This window comes from Muntiacus reevesi, chromosome 10 (assembly GCF_963930625.1).
Source record: "Muntiacus reevesi chromosome 10, mMunRee1.1, whole genome shotgun sequence".
NCBI classification, from domain to species: Eukaryota; Metazoa; Chordata; class Mammalia; order Artiodactyla; family Cervidae; genus Muntiacus; species Muntiacus reevesi.
The window spans coordinates 36091157-36112236 of NC_089258.1; the positions used below are offsets into that span (position 1 = coordinate 36091157).

Genomic DNA, 21080 nt, shown 5'->3' on the forward strand with positions numbered 1-21080 from the left:
ATTGTGCATTTTTTGGTCTCTTTTTGTTGTTTGGATGAATTGTTATGTGGCATGAAGCTTGTTGTGGTTGGACCCATCCCTAAACAAACAACTGAACTTAAAAAAAAAAAATACTATTTTTTCTGGTGTTGAAAAAATAGTCATCATTGGACTGAAAGAGAATATCCTGATGCCAATCCTGTTCCCTTAGCTGGAAATAGAAACAGATGCTAAGTTCTCAAAAGTTGACCCATCTTCAGAGATGTGAAGTTGAGAAAGACAGGTGAATCTACCCATTGTTTAGAAGGCAGGCCACCAAAAAAGGTGTGCATTCAAATCCCTGTGTCTTCCTTGAGTCCTAAGTCAAATCTATCGTCTATCTCCTATTGCTTGTAACTCTCATTTCTCTATCTGCAGTTTTTTTTTCCCCCTTATTGGACTGTTACCTTAGTAATTCCAATAGCTTCAGGCTTACTATACTTAGCCGGTACCAGGGGCTATTGTGAAAACTGAAACCAGAGATTCTCAAAAGTGATAGTGAACTTGGATAAAGATACCCTTTGGTTGCCATAATTATATACTGAAAGCTTGATATAATAAGCTGGCATGGTACAGTGGAAAAGGAATTGTATTATGGGTTTAAGAACCAATGTTCTAGTCTTGTCTCTCCCAGAAATTTTTTCTGAAGCCTTCAGAAAATGACTTCAACTTTATGAACCTTAGTTTTCCCATACATGAAATGATTGCTCTCGGCTCTAGAATCATCAGTATCTTGATCACCATGATCATAGGCCATTTTTCAGTCATGTTTTATGTTATAAGTGCTTTACCTGCATTTACCACTAGTCTGTAAGTTCTGTGGGAGTCTCAAGGATGCTAGTGGTATCACAAGTTACCGAAGTTTCTAATCAAGCTAAGTTAATTAACATTCTCCAATTGGATTGAAATAATTCTGATCTAAGTAATTATTTTCTTCTTCCTTAGGTTATTACTTCCCCCACCCTTTTTTGTTTGTTTTAGTTTACTTCGTTTCTGGCTATTTGAGTTGAAAATAGCCCATGCACCCTCTTCAATCATTTCTATTCCTGAAGATGCCCTAGGATCTAGGGCTGTGTAAATAAAAAGTAGACATTTCAGAAATTTGAGCAAACTCAGAGATAGTGAAGGACAGGGGAGCCTGGCATGCTGCAGTCCATGGGGTCGAGAAGAGTAGGACACGACTTAGTTAGTGACTAAACACCAAATTTCTAATGAAGAAAACTTCTCCAACCCCTACCTCACCCCAGTATCATCATGGTTAAGAATAAGCCATGTGCCTTTAAGACTCTCATCACTTTCCATCGGTGTCTGTTGTGCTATTTGAGTATACCCAGCACTTTGTCGAGGCAGTCTAAAAGGTAGTCTTGTTTTCATTTTCCATATGGGGAAACTGAGGCACAGGGAGATGAAATACCAAGCCCATGTTCACCCAAGAATCAAGGACAGATAAGGAGCTTGAATCCAGGGTTTCTGACTTCAAGGATGAGAGCTTTTAACAATAGTTCACATAACAGGCTTTGTTTATACTTAAAAGTAAATTTATCTCATCTCTCTGAGACCTGGCTTGCTAAGGTTTCGATTAGGTATGACAGTCCCTGCTTATCCCAAATAGCGTCCTTCGGACATGCTTCAGGGGAGCAGAGGCAAGGGAGTTCATCTTGATGCTCCAGATTGATGGAAATAGAAAATTAAGTCAACGAGAAGCAGCGTCAGCTGCGTCTGTCCACTTACAGAGCGTCCATCTCCTGTGGGCTCCTGGAGCTGAGCTCACCCCTGGCGATTGAAAACTCAGCCAGGGAAGACAGACTAGACAGTGTCTCCCCAACTACATTAAGTCTTCTAGCTGGTTAGAGCAGATTTCTGAGTCTGTCACTGCATGAAAGGGAGGGAATCTGAAGTGGAGAGGTCCCTGATGTCACGGGAAGATGGCGTGAGATGGAGTAATCAGGCTGCCCACTGGAATTCTGCTGTAAGCAAGTCATCGCTCCCATCCCTTCGCCCTGAGACCCAGTCAAAGAAACGCTTCGCAGTGTACAGAGCCTCAACTACATTGGGACGAGAGAATGTGCATTGGGGGTACTGAGTTTTCCTCATTCATTCATGCATTCAGCAAGCATTTGTTTGCAGAATACCCCTCCTGATGGGGTGTATTATTACCAATGCCTCCTAGCTACTCCCTGAGAAGACAGCGGGGCAGGGCCATCATTTGACCTTGGTGTTGACTGCAAACTCTTCTTCTTCCTACAACCTGCTCAGCTCCCCGCAGAAAGCGTTCAAGGAGCACTGAGTAAATTGGGGTAAAGAAAGCAAGAAGGCCGGTTTGGTTTGATTGTTCTGTTGTTGCTGCCTTTGTTTTTCCTGGCCCACACATTTTGTATTCCACTCCTCACCCTGCTTTCTTCAGCGCTGGGGGCGCGGGAGAAGAGAGGGAGCGAGAATCCCCTAGATGAAGACTGGCAGACGCTGCTGAAAGGCCCCTGGGATGCTCGTAGCAAGAGAGACTGCAGAGCGGGGTGCAGGGGTGTTATTCAAAAAAAGGGACTCTGGGCAGCTTTGTCAGCAGAATCTCGTGGGGGAGAACAGGTCCCTTTCTCTCTCCCCTCCTCCCTCCCGCCTCCCCTTCCATCCCTCCCTCCCCCATCTCTCCCTCTCTTTCCCTCCCTCTCTTCCTCCCCCTTTTAGCCTCATTTCCTCTCTCTCTTTTAACCCTCCCTCTCCCTATCTATCTATACATCTACTATCCTCCTGCTACGTACCACTGCCTAAGTGCATATTGCCTGACCTGTGTCTACCTCTGCCTCTCCTCCAGAACCTGCGGGATGCACTAGCTCTACGCAGACAGACAGATTGCGGTCTTCCACATAATCAGGAAGGAACCAGCCTTCACAAGAACTTGACTCTAGCTCCAATTCCTGCCACTCTGCGGTCTCTTTGAGGAAATAAATCAATGTACCCTAGAAAGCAGATCATGTGCAATCTTACCACCATCATCTCACCCTATTTGTCTTCATATTAGAGGAGAAGGGAGGTGGTACCAAGAGTCAGACAACCTCATGACCCTATCCTCAAGGGGGTGTGCCTTCATAATCCTGTAAATAAGATGTGTAGGGGAAGATCTCTCTGCTTGGTATAGAAAGTCCAGGCTCCTGCTCCTAGTCCTCCACCAACTGGCTCTGTTGTCTGGAGGAAAATGCCTTACCTCTTTCCTCCTATGGTTTTTAGTTTTCCACTCAATAAAATGGGTGAAGCGACTGGGATGGTACACCTCATCACATGAAACCATTGCAACAACACTGGATAGATATTATTATCCATTTGTTTTGAATGAGGGAAATGAAGTTCAGAGAAGTTAGGTTATTTAAGCCCTGTGACACTTGTGTGTGGCAGAGGTGGCACTTGAACCTAGCTTTGTTGTTATTCATTTGCAAAGTCATGTCCGACTCTTTGTGACCCCATGGACTGCAGCACGCCAGGTTTCCCTGTCCTTCACTATCTCCAAGAGATTCCTCAAACTCATGTCTATTGAGTTGATGATGCCATCCAACCATCTCATCCTCTGTCACCCCCTTCTGCTCTTGCCTTCAATCTTTCCCAGCATCAGGGTCTTTTCCAGTGAGTAGACTCTTCACATCAGGTGGCCAAAGTATTGGGGCTTCAGTATCAATTCTTCCAATGAATATTCAGAGTTGATTTCCTTCAGGATTGACTAGTTTGATGCCCTTGCTGTCAAGGGACTCTCAAGAGTCTTGAACCTAGCTTTGCCTGATGCTCAAAACCTATGCCCTATGCAGTTCCCTTTATTGGGTTTCTAAAGAGTAAAGTCTGGATGGATGACTTGCCGCTCTCAGATCAGGGTGAGTTTTATTACATGTGAGTTGGCCACATTCACCAAGAGGTTGTTTGGAGCTACTGAGGAGTGCTGAGCCTGTATTCCTTCTGTATTTGAACTGCCAGGCATGCTACTGGTCACTGGAGTCCTCAGCTGGCTCAAACTCATCCTTAAATAATTGAATTATAATGGATTGATTTATTCTGGCTCTTTTGATAGTATTTCACTATGTAAACTGTTTGCAGAAACAAACAAGGGATTTTGGAGCTTGGAAGGGGCTCAAAATTCTGCTGCCCCTGAATTCAATGATTCCTTTTTTCAGATAGTCAGCATCACAGAAATTCAAGTCTTATTTCTACTTGACCCAGGCTCTTTCCATTTGGGGGAATGCCGCTTGAAAGTGTTTCTAGTGAGTACTGATTTTACAAACTGATTCAATTCAGCCACTTAGGAATAAATTAAACCCTTAACGAGAAGAGTATTTTTTCTCTTGACCATTATTTTAAATACACACTGTGTGTTTATGTCCATTTCGTATGAAAGTTGTATGGCTATCTTGAGAGGTTGTCCTTGCTGGTTTCCGTACTACAGATGGGAAGCCAGAGGGTGAGAAGTAAAGCTGATCATGCAGTGTTACCTAATATGAGCTTCCTTGGTGGCCCAGACAGTAAAGAATCTGCTTGCAGTGCGGGAGATCCGGGTTCGATCCCTGGGTTGGGAAGATCCCCTGGAGAAGGGAAAGGCTCCCCATCCAGTATTCTTGCCTGAGAACTCCCATGGACAGAGGAAACTGGCAGGCCACAGTCCATGGAGTAGCGAAGAGTCAGACATGACTGAGAAACAAGCGCGCACACACCCCTCCCTAATACGCGGGCCAGAAACCAAACCCTGGTTTTCAATGAGGCTTTGCTTACTATTCTTTCAGAGTGAATCAGGCAAGAATGTCCTAGATCAAGCAGCATTCTCAGGGTGACCATACGTTCTGCGATGTTTTGATTTTCTCAGGATAGGTGCCTCTTGCCTGGGCAGAATTTTTACTGGCATTCTCTCTCACTCCCCAAGTGTACTGTTTGAAGGAGCTGCTGCATGTAAATGTGATGGCAATACAGGGGGATGAGTATTAAGACGGTGAAGTGAAAGTCGCTCAGTCGTGTCCAACTCTTTGCGGCCCCATGGACTATACAGTCCATGGAATTCTCCAGTCCAGAATACTGGAATGGGTTAGCCTTTCCCTTCTCCAGGGGATCTTCCCAGCCTAGGGATCGAACCTGGGTGTCCCGTGTTGCAGATGGATTCAGGCAAATTGCAGGCAGATTATGATGGGGATCTTTGTAAAATAGGAACCCACACAGGAGGGAGTACTTAGCTTTCGTAGAGGAATTGGGAAAGTGTACCTGGCATGATGATCGCTTTTGGACAGCTATCTCCAGATTTCTCCTTGTATTATTCTATTCTGTAACACCACGAAGCGTGTACTGTGTAGGTCCTACCTGCTTAGAAGGCATCCAGCTATCCATGTATATGTATGACTGAGTCCCCTCACTGTTCACCAGAAACTGTCACGACATTGCTAATCGGCTATGTTGTTGCTCAGTCACTCAGTCGTGTCTGACTCTGATCCTATGGACTGCAGCACGCCAGGCTTCCCTGTCCTTCACCATCTCCCAGAGTTTGCTCAAACTCATATCCATTGAGTCAGTGATGTCATCCAACCATCTCATCCTCTGCCTCCCCTTTCTCCTCCTGCCCTCAATCTTTCCCAGCATCGGGGTCTTTTCCACTAGATTGACTATAGCCCAGTACAAAATTGAAAGTTAAAAAAATAAAAAAAAGAAGGCATCCAGCTAACTCTGCTTCTCTTGAGTTTTGTTCTTGCAGCTCAGTGAGAGTCATGGCAGCCAGCTGCAGCTTTAAACTGTCCCAGGCAGAACTCCTGGCTATGATTTGAGTTACACAGGAGCTTGAGAACTCACTTGGCCTTTAACTGAAATACCTAAGATATCCAGCAGGTATCTAGAAGATAGCACCTTAGATAGGAAGGGCTCCTGGAGTTTTAGCAGTTTCTCCCCCTTCAATGATGACTGAGCCCAGAAGAGGGAAAGAGGTTTGTCTGAAGGAACAGAACGATTTCGTTACAGACTCGGGACTGAAGCCAGAGGCTCTCATATAACAGTTCACTCTATGTCAGACTGTAATCCTATTTACAGTTAATTAGTCAAAATAGTCAGTTTAAGACTATGAAGTGCTGTGGTGGCAGATAATGTACCTAGAACTTGGACAGTGAAAGCCCGAGTTTAAAATCAGGATCCGGCATGAACACTTTTCATGACCTTGGGAAAGTTATTTAAGACATGCAGGATTTCAGTTTGCTAATTGAGAAGACTGAAATCATAATTTAAATAATATCTTTCTCACAAGGTCACTGTGGGGCTCACAAGGGGTATGAAGGTGGAAGTGTTTGTTAATGTGTGTGTATGTTATGTAGTAAAAATCACATAATACAAGATCTACCCTCTTAAATGTTTAAGTGTACATACAGTTTTTTTGTGTTTTTTTTTTTTTTTTATCTATAGTCACAATGTTGTACGTCAGATTGCTAGAACTTATTCATCCTGTGTAACAAAGCTTTATACCGTTTAGATAGTGGATTTGAAATCTCAACCCCCCTCCTTCCAGCCCCTGGCAGTCACCATTCTACTCTCTCCTTCTATGAGGTTGTTTTATATGCATCATATAAGCGGAATCATATGGTATTTTCCCTTCATGTAATGTCCTCCAGGTTCATCAGTGTTGCCTCATATGGTAAGATCTCCATTGTAAAACCTGAATAACAGTCAGTGGTGACCATCAGTTGTGGGCTTGACTATGCTGATGATTCTGTGTATCTGATTCCATAACTGCTGGTGGCAGCCAGCGCCAAAGAACAGACACTGATCTGTTCTCTCCCTTTGATGTCTGTCTCCCGCAGATGAACCCAGCCGGTGCTATTTCCATGATGGTGACGGAGTATGTGAGGAGTTTGAACAGAAAACCAGCATCAAGGACTGTGGTGTCTACACGCCCCAGGGATTCCTGGATCAGTGGGCGTCCAATGCCACAGTGTCCCACCAAGACCAGCAGTGCCCAGGCTGGGTCATCATTGGCCAGCCAGCAGCGTCCCAGGTAAGCGCCCAGCCACGCCTGGCGTTTCCTGCAGACATTGCAGATCGCTGCTCTGCCCCTCAAGGCTGCCCATCACAAAGGCAGTGTCGCTGGACATGGCCACTTGACTATACCTCCTTTGTTGTTCACTTGCTAAGTTGTGTCTGACTATTTGCAACCCCATGGGCTGCAGCACTCCAGGCTTCCCTGACTTGCACTATCTCCCACAGTTTGTTCGAATTCATAGCCACTGGGTCGGTGATACCATCCAACCATCTCGTCCTCTGTTGCCCTCTTTTCCTTTTGCCTTCAATCTTTCCCAGCATTAGGGTCTTTTCCAGTGAGTCGGCTCATTGCATCAGGTGGCCAAAGTATTGGAGCTTCAGCATCAGTTTATTTCCAGTGAATATTCAGGTTTGATTTCCTTTAGGAGTGACCGATTTGGTGTCCTGGAAAGCTTTGGCAAACCTTGACGGCGTACGATAATCTCTCGGTCCATCCATGTTGCCGCCAATAGCCAAATGTAATTCTGAGATCTCATGAGACTTGTTGGTCAGCAATTGGATTTGGAGTTTTTAAGGGCAAGAAGCATTAGCACAGTAGGGGTAATGACTCTCCTGTGTCTCTGCTAGCAGTCGTATTTGGGAAAAGCACTCCATTTTGGATATACCACTGGCATTCAATGGTATGAGAACAGATTCTCAGGGCGAGTCTCACTTTTGACAGGGGAGGGTGTCTCGTCACGTACTCCTCCAGCACGCTCTCGTGAATATGGTATCTCCATCGTGGATGCGCCGTGCGGCTTTGGACTAGTCTTCCCATTTCTCCGGGCCCCATTTTCCCCATCTTTAAATTAGAGAGTAGTTGAGCTGGATGCTCTCCAAGGACCTTCCCAACTCTCAAAAGCTGTGACTCATTCCTCGTTCTCGAATGCACTATTTATGTCCCAGGGTTCTTCCCCGAGGGAACATCAGCTTAGCCGAGGGAGCGAGAGCACTGGGGCCGCCGGAGCCTGTGTGATTCTAGGGATGGCCCTGCTGTCCCCAGAGCCCCCTCTCCAATTATCCCACTCAGTGACCACCTGCCTTCTTCCGAGACTCCCGTTTCCCAGAGACACACCAGTGCTTCTTCCCACCCCGCCCCACGGCCGTTTCAGAGGCCGGCCGCCCACCTGGCCTTGCAGGAGAGCCGTTCTGTCTCCCCATTCCTCTCCAACACTGCTGGCCTGACTCATGGTCGGTGGAGGGGTGAGGCCAGGGCGGAGGGGCCTGGTTTCTAGATGAAAGACACATGGGACCTCCTCCTGGGGCCCAGGGAACATCACTGGAAGAGGTACAAAGGAGTCTAACCTCACTTATAGTGTTTATTTGATCATGTGTTCTGTTATCTGATTGCGTTTACCTGCGTCAGATTATGTATTCGTTTGTTTCGGACTGTCCCTGAGGAGGGTGGAAAGAAATATAAGCCAGGTATTCCCGAATGTTTGTCGTGTGTAGTGCTAGCTGGGTGCATGAATGACCGAATGAATCAATGAATGAATGCTTGCCTACGCTCATTCTGCCCCATGCCGCCTCTGTACTTGCTGAGATCATTTTGGGTGAAACCCATGCTCTGAACGCTAATTACCCGTTTCTGTATCGGCTTCCCCCTCAGGCTGCTAGTTTTGTGAAAAGAGTTTTAAGGTTTCATTTACTTTGTTCCCCATCTTCAAGCACAGGTTTTAGGTAAGACCAGGAGCTCAAGCGATGTGTGTTAATTAATTGTAGGTAAACACACACGTTGCTACCTTTCTCATAAGGAATGTCCTGCTTTAGGTACAACAGGGCTGGTCAGTGATAGGGCAAGGCATTCCAGATTCAACCCTGCCATCCAGCTTCTAGAAATGTTTTAAAAACATCATTCAAACAAGGGTATTATTAACGCACTCAGAATCTCACATGACCATGTGTTGAGGTAACAGCTGTGCTTATAAACCACCAAAGGTTATTGCTACTAATGTGAGAAAAGGAGAGAAAGAATTTTCCAGTCTTAGCATTTGAAAAGAGACTTCTCCTGGGCAATTATTGCAGTCTGGGAAGGAGGGGGCTGTCAGGAATCATGGGTGATTATCTCTTCCTAAACAACAATCCAATTTAAAAAAAAAAATCATTATAAATACTCGCGCTTCGATCTACAAAGAGGGGCTGAGGAAACAAAATCATCCTATTGAATTATTCATTGTAACCAATTTTATTTTAATGAAATCGACTAGGTTCCATTACTCTGGGCTTGGACATAATCTTTGTTACAGGGGGACTTCAGCTGTAACTAAATTTGCCATAATGAGATCAGCCCGCTGGGGAACACAGGGTCAGGGGTGGGGAGGTGTGTGCCGCCCGGGTGCAGGGCCGGACGGGGGGTCTGGGGGCTGGCAGAACAAAAGTCCCCCCAGTTCCCTGTCTCAAAGCGAGTGCCTAGAAGCCATTCCCACACCAGCCCCGTCGTGCACAGACCAACATGTGCACACACACACACAGCACACGTAACAGCCTGCACAACTGAGTCAGGCCCCTTCTTGGAGGGTAGACATAGCTTCCTTCTGACAGCAGAGAAGAGGAGGAAGTGTGACCGTGGCCTTCATCACCCTGCGTGGTGACTAGAGGAGGATGGTGGTTAATTTTCACCCTGTCAGGGCCTCCAGGGAAGAGGTTGATGGCCTGAGGGAGGGAGTTGTGGGCTTCTTAGATGCCCCGTGAGCACCTTCCCTTCCCTTAACCCAATTATACACTCCTCCTCCTCCTTCCTCCTCCTCTCTCTCTGTCTCTTTTATACACACACAGGCAGGCACACACACGCGAGCATCCTCCAGGAGCAGGCCTTGCAAATGCAAGAGCCCAGGTCCACGCAGCGGTCCCGAAGCACAGGGCAGAGAGTGGGGAGGGGACCAGCGGTCGTCGAGGTCCTCCAGCCATGGAGCTGGGCCCTCACACGTGCTTCCTAACCAAGTCCCTCGCCATTCTTCAAGGGAAGAATTACTGCTCACCTTGGAGAAACCGAGACGTGGAGTGGTTTCCCCAAGGTCACACAGCCCCTAGTGGGGAATTGAGGATGGAAAGGTTCTCCTGGAAGGCAACCCTGGGAGTGTGGGAGTGTGTGGTCCTGTTCAGGAGCTGGGAGTAGCCGGGTTCCTGAAAAATGTCACTGTGAATCAGGTGGAAAGAGCCATGGATGGATAGCTCTTTGCGTTGGTTGTACCGTGCACACTCCGTGAGGTGCATGAGGAGGAACTAACGAGCCCCTTGACGAGGGTGAAAGAGGAGAGTGAAAAAGCTGACTGAGAACTCAGCATTCAAAAACTAAGATCATAGCATCCGATCTCATTAATTCATGGCAAATGGAAGGGGTAAAGTGGAAGCAGTGACCGATTTTATTTTCCTGGGCTCCAAAATCACTGCAGACGATGACTTCAGCCATGAAATAAAAGACGCATGCTCATTGGAAGGAAAACTATGGCAAACCTAGACAGCATATTAAAAAGCAGAGAAATCACTTTGCTGACAAAGGTCCGTCTAGTCAAAGCTATGGTTTTTCCAGTAATTTTGTATGTATGTTGAGAGTTGGACCATCAAGAAGGCTGAGCACTGAAGAACTGATGCTTTCAAACTGTGGTGCTGGAGAAGACTCTTGAGAGTCCCTTGGACAGCAAGGAGATCCAACCAGTCCATCCTGAAGGAAATCAACCCTGAATATTCATTGGAAGGATTGAGGCCAAAGCTGAAGCTCCAATACTTTGGTTACCTGATGCGAAGAGCCGACTCATTTGGAGTTTCAGCAAACTCCAGGAGTTTGTGAAGGACAGGGAAGCCTGGTGTGCTGCGGTCCATGGGTCACAGAGTCAGACACAGCTTAGCTGCTGAACAACAACAGCGAAAATCTCCCAGGCACTGCCCACAGCTTGAGTTCAGGCTGGCCCCACTCTGTCTAGGCGTCCCCGTTGCTGGTACCCTGGTGTTCACTGGGACACTCTATCCACTTGGAGAGTGATGAAGTGACCACAGTCATGTCCATTTCCTCTTCATAAGCCAGTTTTGTCCTAGTCTCTGTATTTTCCCCTGATGCTGCAAAAATGATAAATGCAGGTGTTTATTGGAGTCATGTTCCTGGCTCTGTGCTAGGGCCCATGGAAGAAACCAAAGAAGAAGGAGACCCAACCTTGACCTTGTGAGTGTGCAAGACCATAATGTGAGGATGCTCTCGAGAGGAGCAGCCCTGTCAGTCAGCAGGCAGGCTGTTCTACCTCTCTGTGCTAGATGAGTCTAGAAAATGATTAAAATTTTCATTTCCACTTTTGCGTGAACCCTCCACTTCTCAAAGTCCCCGGTCTTGCTTGTCCATCCCCCTCAAATAAGATGCCGAAATTTGGTAAGAGCTAAGCTCCTCGCCCCGAACATCGAGTCTTATATCCAAATGTTATCAGAAGCATCACACCTCCCTGGCTGTGCGCGTCGGGCTGAACATCCTATAATAAGGAGACATTCTTGGGATGTTTTGGCCGTGCACCTTCCCAGCCCTGCTGGAATTCAAGAGGTCCCTGAGACAGAACAAAAATGGAACAAATTGAAAGTATAGAGTTATCTCTCTTCTGGGAAGCCCAGCACAGTTTGGTTCAAGTGTTTGCAAAGATCCTGTCTTGTTCTCATTTGGTCTCCAGGTCTCACACTTCTCCGGTGCTTTACACCACAGGCTGCCAAAGTGAGATGCAGAGATTCCTTCATCCCGCCTTCCCCCACACCCCCCGCTCCCCACCGCATTTCTACCCAAGCCAGGTCCCTCCTGTCCAAGCAGTCCCCTCCCTCCTCCCACACAGGAGGTGGTGGAGATGCGAAGGCTGTCGGAATGCACAGTGCTCTCCCAGGGATTATGGACCTGCAGTCAACCAACCGATTTATTTGGCTGATCCTTTGAGGGTAACATTTAAACTAAGCATTTCCAGGGCTGTAGTTTCAGAGCCAAAGTAAAGACAGCCTTGCTTAGAACGAGCGCTATCCTCAATGAGATGGAGTGCCTCTGATGCAGTAAGCTGCCATCACAAGGCACTCGGGCTGAGCTGGTGGTCACACGGGAAGATCTTGCATCTCGCCTTCCTTTGTAACTGATTCTGAATTTGCATCCACTGACCCATGATTAGATGTATCGGTCCTTTGCCATCTCACTGAGAATCGCTATTACCTGTTCCTTGGCGTATCCAGAACATGGTGTGCCTCTATTAAAATACAAATCATAATTTGCCTTGATGGATTTGTTGACTTATGCATTTGACTAAGTGGACATATGAAGGAATCCTACCCTGAGGAGTGTAAGCAGGTAGAAAACATAGGCATCCGTGGGGTCAAGTGGAAATCATGCAGAGGTGGCTCTGCCCTCATAGCTTTTCTTTTTATTTGGGAATTTTGAGCCAGTTATTCCTCCGGGAACCTCAGTGTTCTCCTCTGTAAAGAGAAAATGGTGGCATCTGTTTGGTGGGGATTAGGGAAATGAATGCAGAGAAAAAGTTTAGCACTGTTTGTCGTGGTGGTTTTTTGTTAGTTTCCCATGTGTCGGGTAGTGCAGGTGTTAATTCCCTCTTCGGTTGGTGTCAGGCCTCCTCTCTGCACCTTCGTTCCAGTGAGCCACACAGCACAGAAGCACAGGCAGCGTTTGGTTGGGTGAATAAGCGCAGTCGCGTTAACACAAGTTTCCTGCACTCTCAGGACTGGAGCAGGCACTTTGCGAAACTCCAGAGGAGTGCTGGTCCTTGCGTAGCCATCAGTGCTCACTAGTCCATGGGAGGGGTGTGTCCGGCTGGAAATAGCAGCCAAGGCCCAAGAGTCTGAGATTCAGAGGGAGTTTCCCCGAGGAAGAAACCGCACTGCTATCAGCTTACTCAGCCAGCAGGGATGAAAGCCAGCATGTAGGGATGGAAAAGTCCTTTGCCCACTTTCAGAAGGTCCTGGACAAGTTATAAAAATAATATTTTCCAAGTTCAGCTAGGCTCCGCATCAAATTCCTTGAATCTGACTTAAGCCACTGCAAAAGTAGGAATTGCTGCTCTCCTCTGACAGATGGGGACAGTAAGGCTCTGGGAGCGAGGGACTGACTCGGTTGAGGGGGCGCGCCCTTCTAAGAGACAGCGGCCCAACCAGGATTCAGGTCGCGGGGCTCGTCACAGGAGCCTGGGTGCAGGGCAAGTCAGTTCATGCCCGCTTTCGTGGCTGACGCAGGAGAACAGGAGCGGAAGCCTGCCTTTTGCGTGTTTTCTTGCCTCGTGTGCATTCAGGGAGCTCGAGGATAGTGGGAAGCCCCCTCTCCAGGACCCCAAGTGTGGCCCCACTGTTTCTGCATGGCCACCAACATCTCTACCTGCGGGCAGGCATTCCTTCCGCTTAAGTGTTACCCTTTCCAGAAAGTCACTTACAACACGCTCATGAAAATATGGGGGAAGCTCAGGAAATGTTTCCAGTTGCTGAACACTGAATGTGGGGAAAAAAAAAAAAAAAGATTTTCTTTTTTTTAGATTTTTGGCTCCATGGCTAATTATTTATGGGTTATGGGAGAGCACAGGAAGGAAAACACCAACAGGACAATTGTAGGTGGAGGGGAACCTTTGTTCCGTTTGCCAGGTTTGTCACAAAACCAGGTACTCTACCCGGGAAACCTTGAGATGTTTGTAAGGGAATTGCAAGAGGTGCGTGTTCCTTGATGCCCCCAAGTCTTAGGCCCAGAATGCAGGGACCCATGCATCTGTGTCTCCTGAATCCTTGTGTCCAGGGGGAGGGAGTGGAAATCCACTGGGTCCTCTGGACGTAAGGGCAAGAGATCTTTCCACAGGCTTCCACAGTGCAGGCTAGGACATGCTGGGACCGGGGAGCCAAGGGGAAGGTGGGTGAATATTTCCTGTGGGTGTGACCGCTGAGCTGTGACTGGAAGGATAATCTGGGGGTAGTAGAGGGGTGTTGGAAGGACGATCATGTCAGAGAGACAGAGAGACAGGGAGACAGGCATCCATTGAAAGGTCCACAAGAAATTCAGGGGGAAATAAAGAATGAGATCCAGGGGATGTCAAGAGAGATGGCCTATGAAAATGATGTGGGAGCCACCTTCAGATGCTTAAAATTTAGACTTCACTATTTATTTATGAGCTGCACGAGGCCTCAGTTGTGGCACCCAGGATCTTGGGTTGTTATTGGGACATGTGGGATCTTTAGTTGTGGCACATAAGCTCTTAGTGGCATGGAGGATTAGCTCCCTGATCAGGGATTGAACTCAGGCCCCCTGCACTGGGCACATAGAGTCTTAACCACTGGACAAGGGAAGTCCCTACACTTTGTCCCAAGTGTGATGAGGAGCTTCTCTGAGATTCTGAGTTGGGGGCCAACAGGTCAGATGCTTATTTGAGGGTGAGGATTGACCTCTAGGAGCACCTCCTGAAAGAGTGGTTTGAAGCACCTTATGAAACTCTGAAGTTTCACTTCTCATCTCAAGTGAAGAGCTGCCTTCCATGTGTGTGGGAGGTGGACAGTCTTGCCTGTGCCACGCTTTCTTCTACTTCTCTCTTCTCTTGCACCAGCTACTGGTATTGCATTGAAACAGCCCCATGTGGACATTTTGCATGGATGAGCTGTTCTCTGCTGATGCTCGTGTTGGCAAAGGACTGTGGTTGGGGGGCAACTGTGGGCTCAGTTCTCAGTGCTGGGGTCCCTTCACTGGAGTGTTCAGGTCTTCTCGCTGGTGAAATGGGACAGCATCTGCTGGTAGTGGGGGAAGTGGGAGGCCAAGGGGATGCGCCAAAATGTCAGAGAAGATTCCAAGCAGTTTTCCCAAGGACCCAAGGGATCTGCTTTCTTCTGGTGGTTTCTGAATAATTTTTCAAGAGCACATGTGTGAGTCATCTAAGGAGACAGAACAGCTAGTCTCATGGCCTGTCACAGTCTGTCCCACTGGTGTGGGACACCCAAAGTCCCTCCAGAAGCCTGAAAGTCAGTGCCTGCATCAGAACGGACCCCCTTGCCCTGGTGGCTATAACATCCTGGACTTGGCAGGGAGACGTGGGCTGGGGGCGGGGGGGGACTTTAAATCTATCACAATCTTCATGACCCCAGCAAAGGTCTCCACCAGACTCTCCTCCACCCCTCTTCTTTGCTCCCTTCTTAAGTCCTTCACTGTTTCAAGCTTTATTCAAAGCTGTGAAATGCTAGACACTATGACTATGCCTCCCCAACTTTGAGTGATGAGAGTTTTATAGAAAAAAAAAAAATGAGATTTAGGACCAACTCAACCTGGCTTCTGATTCTAGGGTCACCAATTACCAACTCTGTCCCTCCAAGCAAGCTGGTTCTCCTTGCCTCTACCCAATCTGTAAAACAGGAGTGACAGCATTCCTATGGCAGGTGCTTGTCGAGGATGAGACAGTTGATCCACAGATGTAGTTTTCCTTCTGATAGCAACTAAAATCTTTTTAAAGAAGTGTTTCTTTCTGCCCATGGAGTTTTAGCAACTGAGGGATCCAATGAGGAAATATTGAGTTCTGTGTTGCTATTTTTTAAAGGAACACTCTTTAGGACTACAAAAATCTAAGCAGAGAGAGACTTTGAGAGTCTCTTGGTCTTATTTCACTTAAGAGTCGGCTGTGATGAAATAACTTCCCTAAACACCTCAATCCCTATCTGTTAGAAAGCAATTCTGATATTTGGGTTCAAAACCCACTGGAGTCTTATTGTGAACCTACTATGTTGCCATTCAGTTTAGTCACTCAGTCGTGTCCGACTCTTTGTGACCCCATGGACTGCAGCATGCCAGGCTTCCCTGTCCATCACCAACCCCTGGAGCTTGCTCAAACTCATGTCCATGGAGTCGGTGATGCCATCCAACCATCTCATCCTCTGCCGTCCGCTTCTCCTGTGGCCTTCAACCTTTCACTATGTCTAGAGCATCCTTTCCATCAGGGAGTCGAGGCTGAGATGAAGAGTTCAACCCCTACCCTCAAGGCATCTGTAGTGTCCTGGGAGGACAGGGAACACTGACACAGGTACTTCTAAGAAGGAAAGGAAAACCTGGGCACACCACTGTGGCACGCAGGCACGTGGAGTGACTCTTAGAGACATGCGCATTGACGGGGAGGGGCACGCTGGCGGGGGCAGCAGACACGCACGGGTGACCAGGAAGGTGCTTCGTGGGGCAGAGAAGGCTCTCGCTTGCCAGTCGACTCCTGTCTTGCAGCCCAAGAACAAGCCAGGCTTTGTGGTTTGGGGCGGCTTCCACTGGCTCTCTGCGGAGAGCAGACACGGCCGGGCCAGTTCACACCACAGCCCCTCCTGCAAGATCCCTAGGCCTTTGTCTCTCTTGCATCTCTCAGCCCACCCCCTCCCATCTCGCTGTCTGTATTCTCCACATCATCCCTCCCTCCTCCTCCCTTCAGGACCAGACCCCTTCCCTCCTTCCTTGCCGTCCACTCAGGCTCCCTCAAGAGCCAACTCCATCCTCGTCTTTCATTTTCTCTTCTTTCTGTTTTTTTAAATTATTGTTGTTCTTTTAAGTGGGGGCACCGGTGTTTAGCCAGCATGGTCTTTGCTGTATAATTTAGTTTCATGTCCTGTACCCAAGAAACATGTCAAATATGTAAACAGCGTTTGCTCTCCGAGACCGTAATACGCTTAGGAAGCAGCAGCCGGTTGAGCTTGCTGAGCCCGCGGCTTCGGTGGTATTGGATTCTGTCCCCAAAACCACATGCTCGTTTCTTCAAGTCTGGAAGTAAACTTTCTCAAGCCAGGCCCGAAGGATGGGGGTCTGAGGAGAGTTGGATGTTGGTGTACACAGCATTTTGCTTCTGGGGTGTGTGTGTGTGTGTGTGTGTGTGTGTGTGTGTGTGTGTGTTCATTTGTTTGTTTTGCAACCCCCCTGCCCCCCACTCTCCACCCCAACATTCTTACTTTTAAAAATTAACCTAGACAATCTACAGAAGTTGCATGCTCACTCCCTCAGTTGTGTCTGACTCTTTGCAACTCCATGGACCATAAGAGCCCTCCAGGCTCCTCTGTCCATGGAATTTCCCAGGCAAGAATACTGGAGTGGATTAGTGCGTCGCCGTTTCCTTCTCCAGGGGTTCTTCCCAAAGCAGGGATCAAATGTGTGTCTGGCATCTCTTGCTTTGATACGAGGATTCTTTACCATTGTGCCACCTGGAAAGCCTGTTGTCTGTAGAATCAGACCAAAAAGAGCTTTCTACCCTCCTCACCACACAGACACAGATTTTTTTAAAACTCACCTAATTCTTTGGCCAGATCCATGTGCCAGGATATATTTGTAGCATGTTCATTTTTCAGGGAGAAGTGGACTCAGAGAGGCACGTGATAGGTACCCGTGGTGAGGGGCAAGATTCTGTGTTGGGGGGTTCAGCAAAGCCTTCCTTGGAGGGCTCCTGCGTGCCCTGAGACCTTTCCCAAATTGGACCCATACATCCAGCTGGTGGAAGGGGATGCTTGCCTGAAGCCTGCATTTTTCTCCATCCTGGGAAATAGACGTGAGTTTGGGAGAGATCTGGCCTGCTGGCAGGATGCTGCTCTCAGGAATGGTGGCTGCTGCCAGGGTGATGCCGAGGTCTGCAACACAGCTGCCTGAGGCAAGGTGTCTGGGAAGAGAGAAGTAATGCAGAGCCATGCAGGAAGGAGATAGACTGACACGCACAGGGGAGCTGTGGTCGGTTTATGTGCCAGAGAAGGTAGAACCGGGTCAGTGTAGAGAGCCAGCCTCCAGATCCATCCCCCATAGGACTTTCGGTGACAGTGGACGTGTTCTATCCTGGCACTGCTGCGCCTCACCACCTATTGTATCGAACCCTGGAGATGTGGCTCAGGGAACTAAGGAACTGAACTTCTAACGAATTTGAAATGAAGTAGCCACAAGCAGACCCTGAGCCACCCCACTGGAGCCGTTCGAGTCTATCACATCCCCGTGCTGCCGCCTATGGTGAGACCCAGGGCGACTGTAGCCTCTCTCTGCCTCCATCTCCTCATCTGTCTAATAGGGAGATGAACTGGCAACTGCGAGTATTCTAGAAAACGGCCCACAAAGAGCACACGGAACATTGCTTGGCAGGTAATAACTGCTGCCTACACGGATTCACTTTGGTTATGACATTAAATCCTCATAATCTAGTAAGAAGTGTGTTCCCATTTCACAGATGGGGAAGCAGAAGTCCATATAGAGCCCTTCCTCCGGGTGGTGGAACAGGAGTGAAGCCAGTGATTTCAGGCTCCACAGCCCACGTCTTTACAGTAGACACTCTACTTCTCCCAAGAATTTTTTTTTTTTGGAGTAGCCCTTCTTTTGTTCCCAAAGTGAAATATGACATATTTATCTTTGTGTGATACATCATCTTAAATCATTTGAGTCTGCATGTATCTTTATTGGAGGATTTTTCCTTTTGTAGTACCTTTTCCATCGTTGACAATAAATATTGGTCTCAGGGATCTCTCGCTTGTGAAAGATCTATATTGTTCCCCACGGCGTATAAAATCCCAGAGTCTTAGCAGGTAAGGTCTTCCACGGTCTGTTTCTCTCAGCTTTTCCTCACGGCCTGTTGTCTTAACAGGTTCATTAGACATGAGCCTGCCAGACAGAATGGACCCATCTGCAATCCGCAGACAGACCTTGGAGTTTCCATTTCTTCTACATGGAAACACCGTCCTTCATTCACCCACCTTTTAAAAAGGAATTTCTTTATTTGTGACTGTGCTGGGTCTTCCTTGCTCTGCACAGGCTTCCTCCAGGTGAGCAGGGGCTCCTCTTCACTGCGGTATCCAGGCCTCTCACTGTAGCGCCTTCCCTTCTCTTGTTCTGGAACACGGGCTCTAGAGTGGGCGGGCTTCAGTACCTGCAGCATGCAAGCTCAGTACTTAGAGCACCCCAGCCCTGGAGCGTGGGCTTCAGTCGTGGTGGCTGGCAATTGTGATTCACGGGCACAGCTGCTCCGTGGCACGCGAGATCTTCCTGGCCCAGGGATGGAACCGGGGTCTCCTGCCTGGGTAGGCAGATTCTTAACCCCTGGACCACCAGGGAAGTCCTCTCGTTTAAAGCTTAACTACCTTTCAAGGTCTGCTTCAACCAGCGCCTCTTTGATGTGGCCTCTTTTGATCAGCCCAGGCCATGTGCGGCCCTCACTCTCTGATACCACATAGCGCTTCTGGAACCATCCATGGCCCAGCACAAGCGGCCTTTTATCAGTACTTTGCATCTGCCTGTGTCTATGATTTTCCATACCACGGGTCCCGTGAACTGCCAAGTATCTGGGCTCCATCTCACACCTTGAGGTATGCCAGGTCTAGAACAGAGTCTGCTACCTGGAAAGCACGCGGAGTTTCACGGTGTTATAACACATCTACACCTGCCAACGCCTCTAAGAGATAATGACTAACTTTCGCTGATTGCAGAGCACTAAGCTGAGACTCGCAAAGGCTATTTGATAGTAAAAATAATGAGGGGACAGATGCAAAGGAATGACTAAATAATAATAAATGGCAGTGCTACTAGGGACACCATAGTAATAACAATAGCTGCCGATGACAGTGACATAGATGGTCTGGCTCTCCATGTCAGGACCTCTACCCAGAGTTTCACTCTGTTTTTAGCACATTTATACCCACCAGCCCCTCTGGGAAGTAGGAACTAACTTCCACTGGTTTACAAAGGGCTAAGTTGGGACTCACAAAGGTTAAATATTAATAACTTACCCAAGTTTCTACAACCAGCTAGGGGCGAGGCAGGGAAATCTAGAATTCATGCCCAGGACTGTCTTCTTCTAGAACCAGGAGGAAAGAAGTGAGAAGGGGCACCAGAGGGGAATGTTAAGCGTGTTTCTGGCTTGCAGGGCTATGTGTCAGCACTTGGATGTGCAAGGGATCTTTGTTTGTTTTTTTCTTTCTTTTTTTTTTTTTATTTTTCAGTGGGTTTTGTCATACATTGATATGAATCAGCCATAGAGTTACACGTATTCCCCATCCCAGTCCTCCATCCCACCTCCCTCTCCACCCGATTCCTCTGGGTCTTCCCAGCCCACCAGACCCGAGCACTTGACTCATGCCTCCCACCTGGGCTGGTGGTCTGTTTCACCACAGATAATATACATGCTGTTCTTTCGAAACATCCCACCCTCACCTTCTCCCACAGAGTTCAAAAGTCTGTTCTGTACTTCTGCGTCTCTTCTTCTGCCCTGCATATAGGGCCATCGTTACCATCTTTCTAAATTCCGTATATATGTGTTAGTATACTGTAATGTTGAACCCTGGATCAACCCTCCAAAGTAGCTCTCGTCATCTGATTTTTCAGTGGAGGAACTGAGGCGTCTTAGAGCATTCAGTCATGATGTCAATGAATTCTGGCCCACACTCTTGGATGTGTGTGACTTCCACTGCTCATGGAAACTTCAACAAAGCGGCAGGTGTAGGATTGTTAAGAAGGTCATATTGTGGATCCCAGATCATCCTGGGATGGTTCCCATGGACCGTGTCTCAGAACAGCTGCTTCAACACCCTGCTGTTTTGCAGATGTGTGCTGCCTCTTCCAAGGGTCCCCTGGGGGAGGACCACTGCAGATGGCCTCTGTCCCTCAGAGAGCTCTGTGGCTGGGGTGGTGGACGTGGGAGTCAGCAGTGTCCATTAGACATTTGATGGGCAGAGCTCCCAATTTGCATGTCCCTGTCCCTCCTGCTGAAATCTGGAGAGGAAGGCCAGAGAGGGATGCCACCCCCGCCCTTCAGAGTGTGAGCCCTCCTTTGAGCTGATAAAAGCATATGCCAGCCCTGTCCTTGGGTCCTTGCGTGCATCAGAGCTTGGCATCCTTCAGAGCCTTTTCCTTGGAGAAATCGAACTGGAGCGGACCTGCCAAGAGGACTGCTGCTCTTCAAAAGCAAAGAGGAGAGGCACGCACTCGGGGGTTTCCAGCGCTTACTCCCAGGGTGATTGGAGGGGATCAGAAAACCCTGAGGTTTGTGGTGAAGGGCAGACCCCAAGACAAGGCTCTCTGCGTGACCTGGGCGCTGAGTGGGGCTCCCTGCAGGCAGTGTGACTCGTCCCTCATCCTG

General features: G+C 48.1%; 1 protein-coding gene across 2 annotated transcripts in view; it reads left to right on the forward strand.

The window, feature by feature from the left end:
• PAPPA (pappalysin 1) overlaps window positions 1–21080 on the forward strand; it is a 257144-nt gene that overhangs the window by 142136 nt on the left and 93928 nt on the right. For both annotated transcript variants that reach the window (XM_065946622.1, XM_065946623.1), the window contains exon 10: window positions 6816–7009. In XM_065946622.1, the coding sequence (XP_065802694.1) occupies window positions 6816–7009 (194 nt within the window). The remainder of the gene's footprint in view (window positions 1–6815; window positions 7010–21080) is intronic.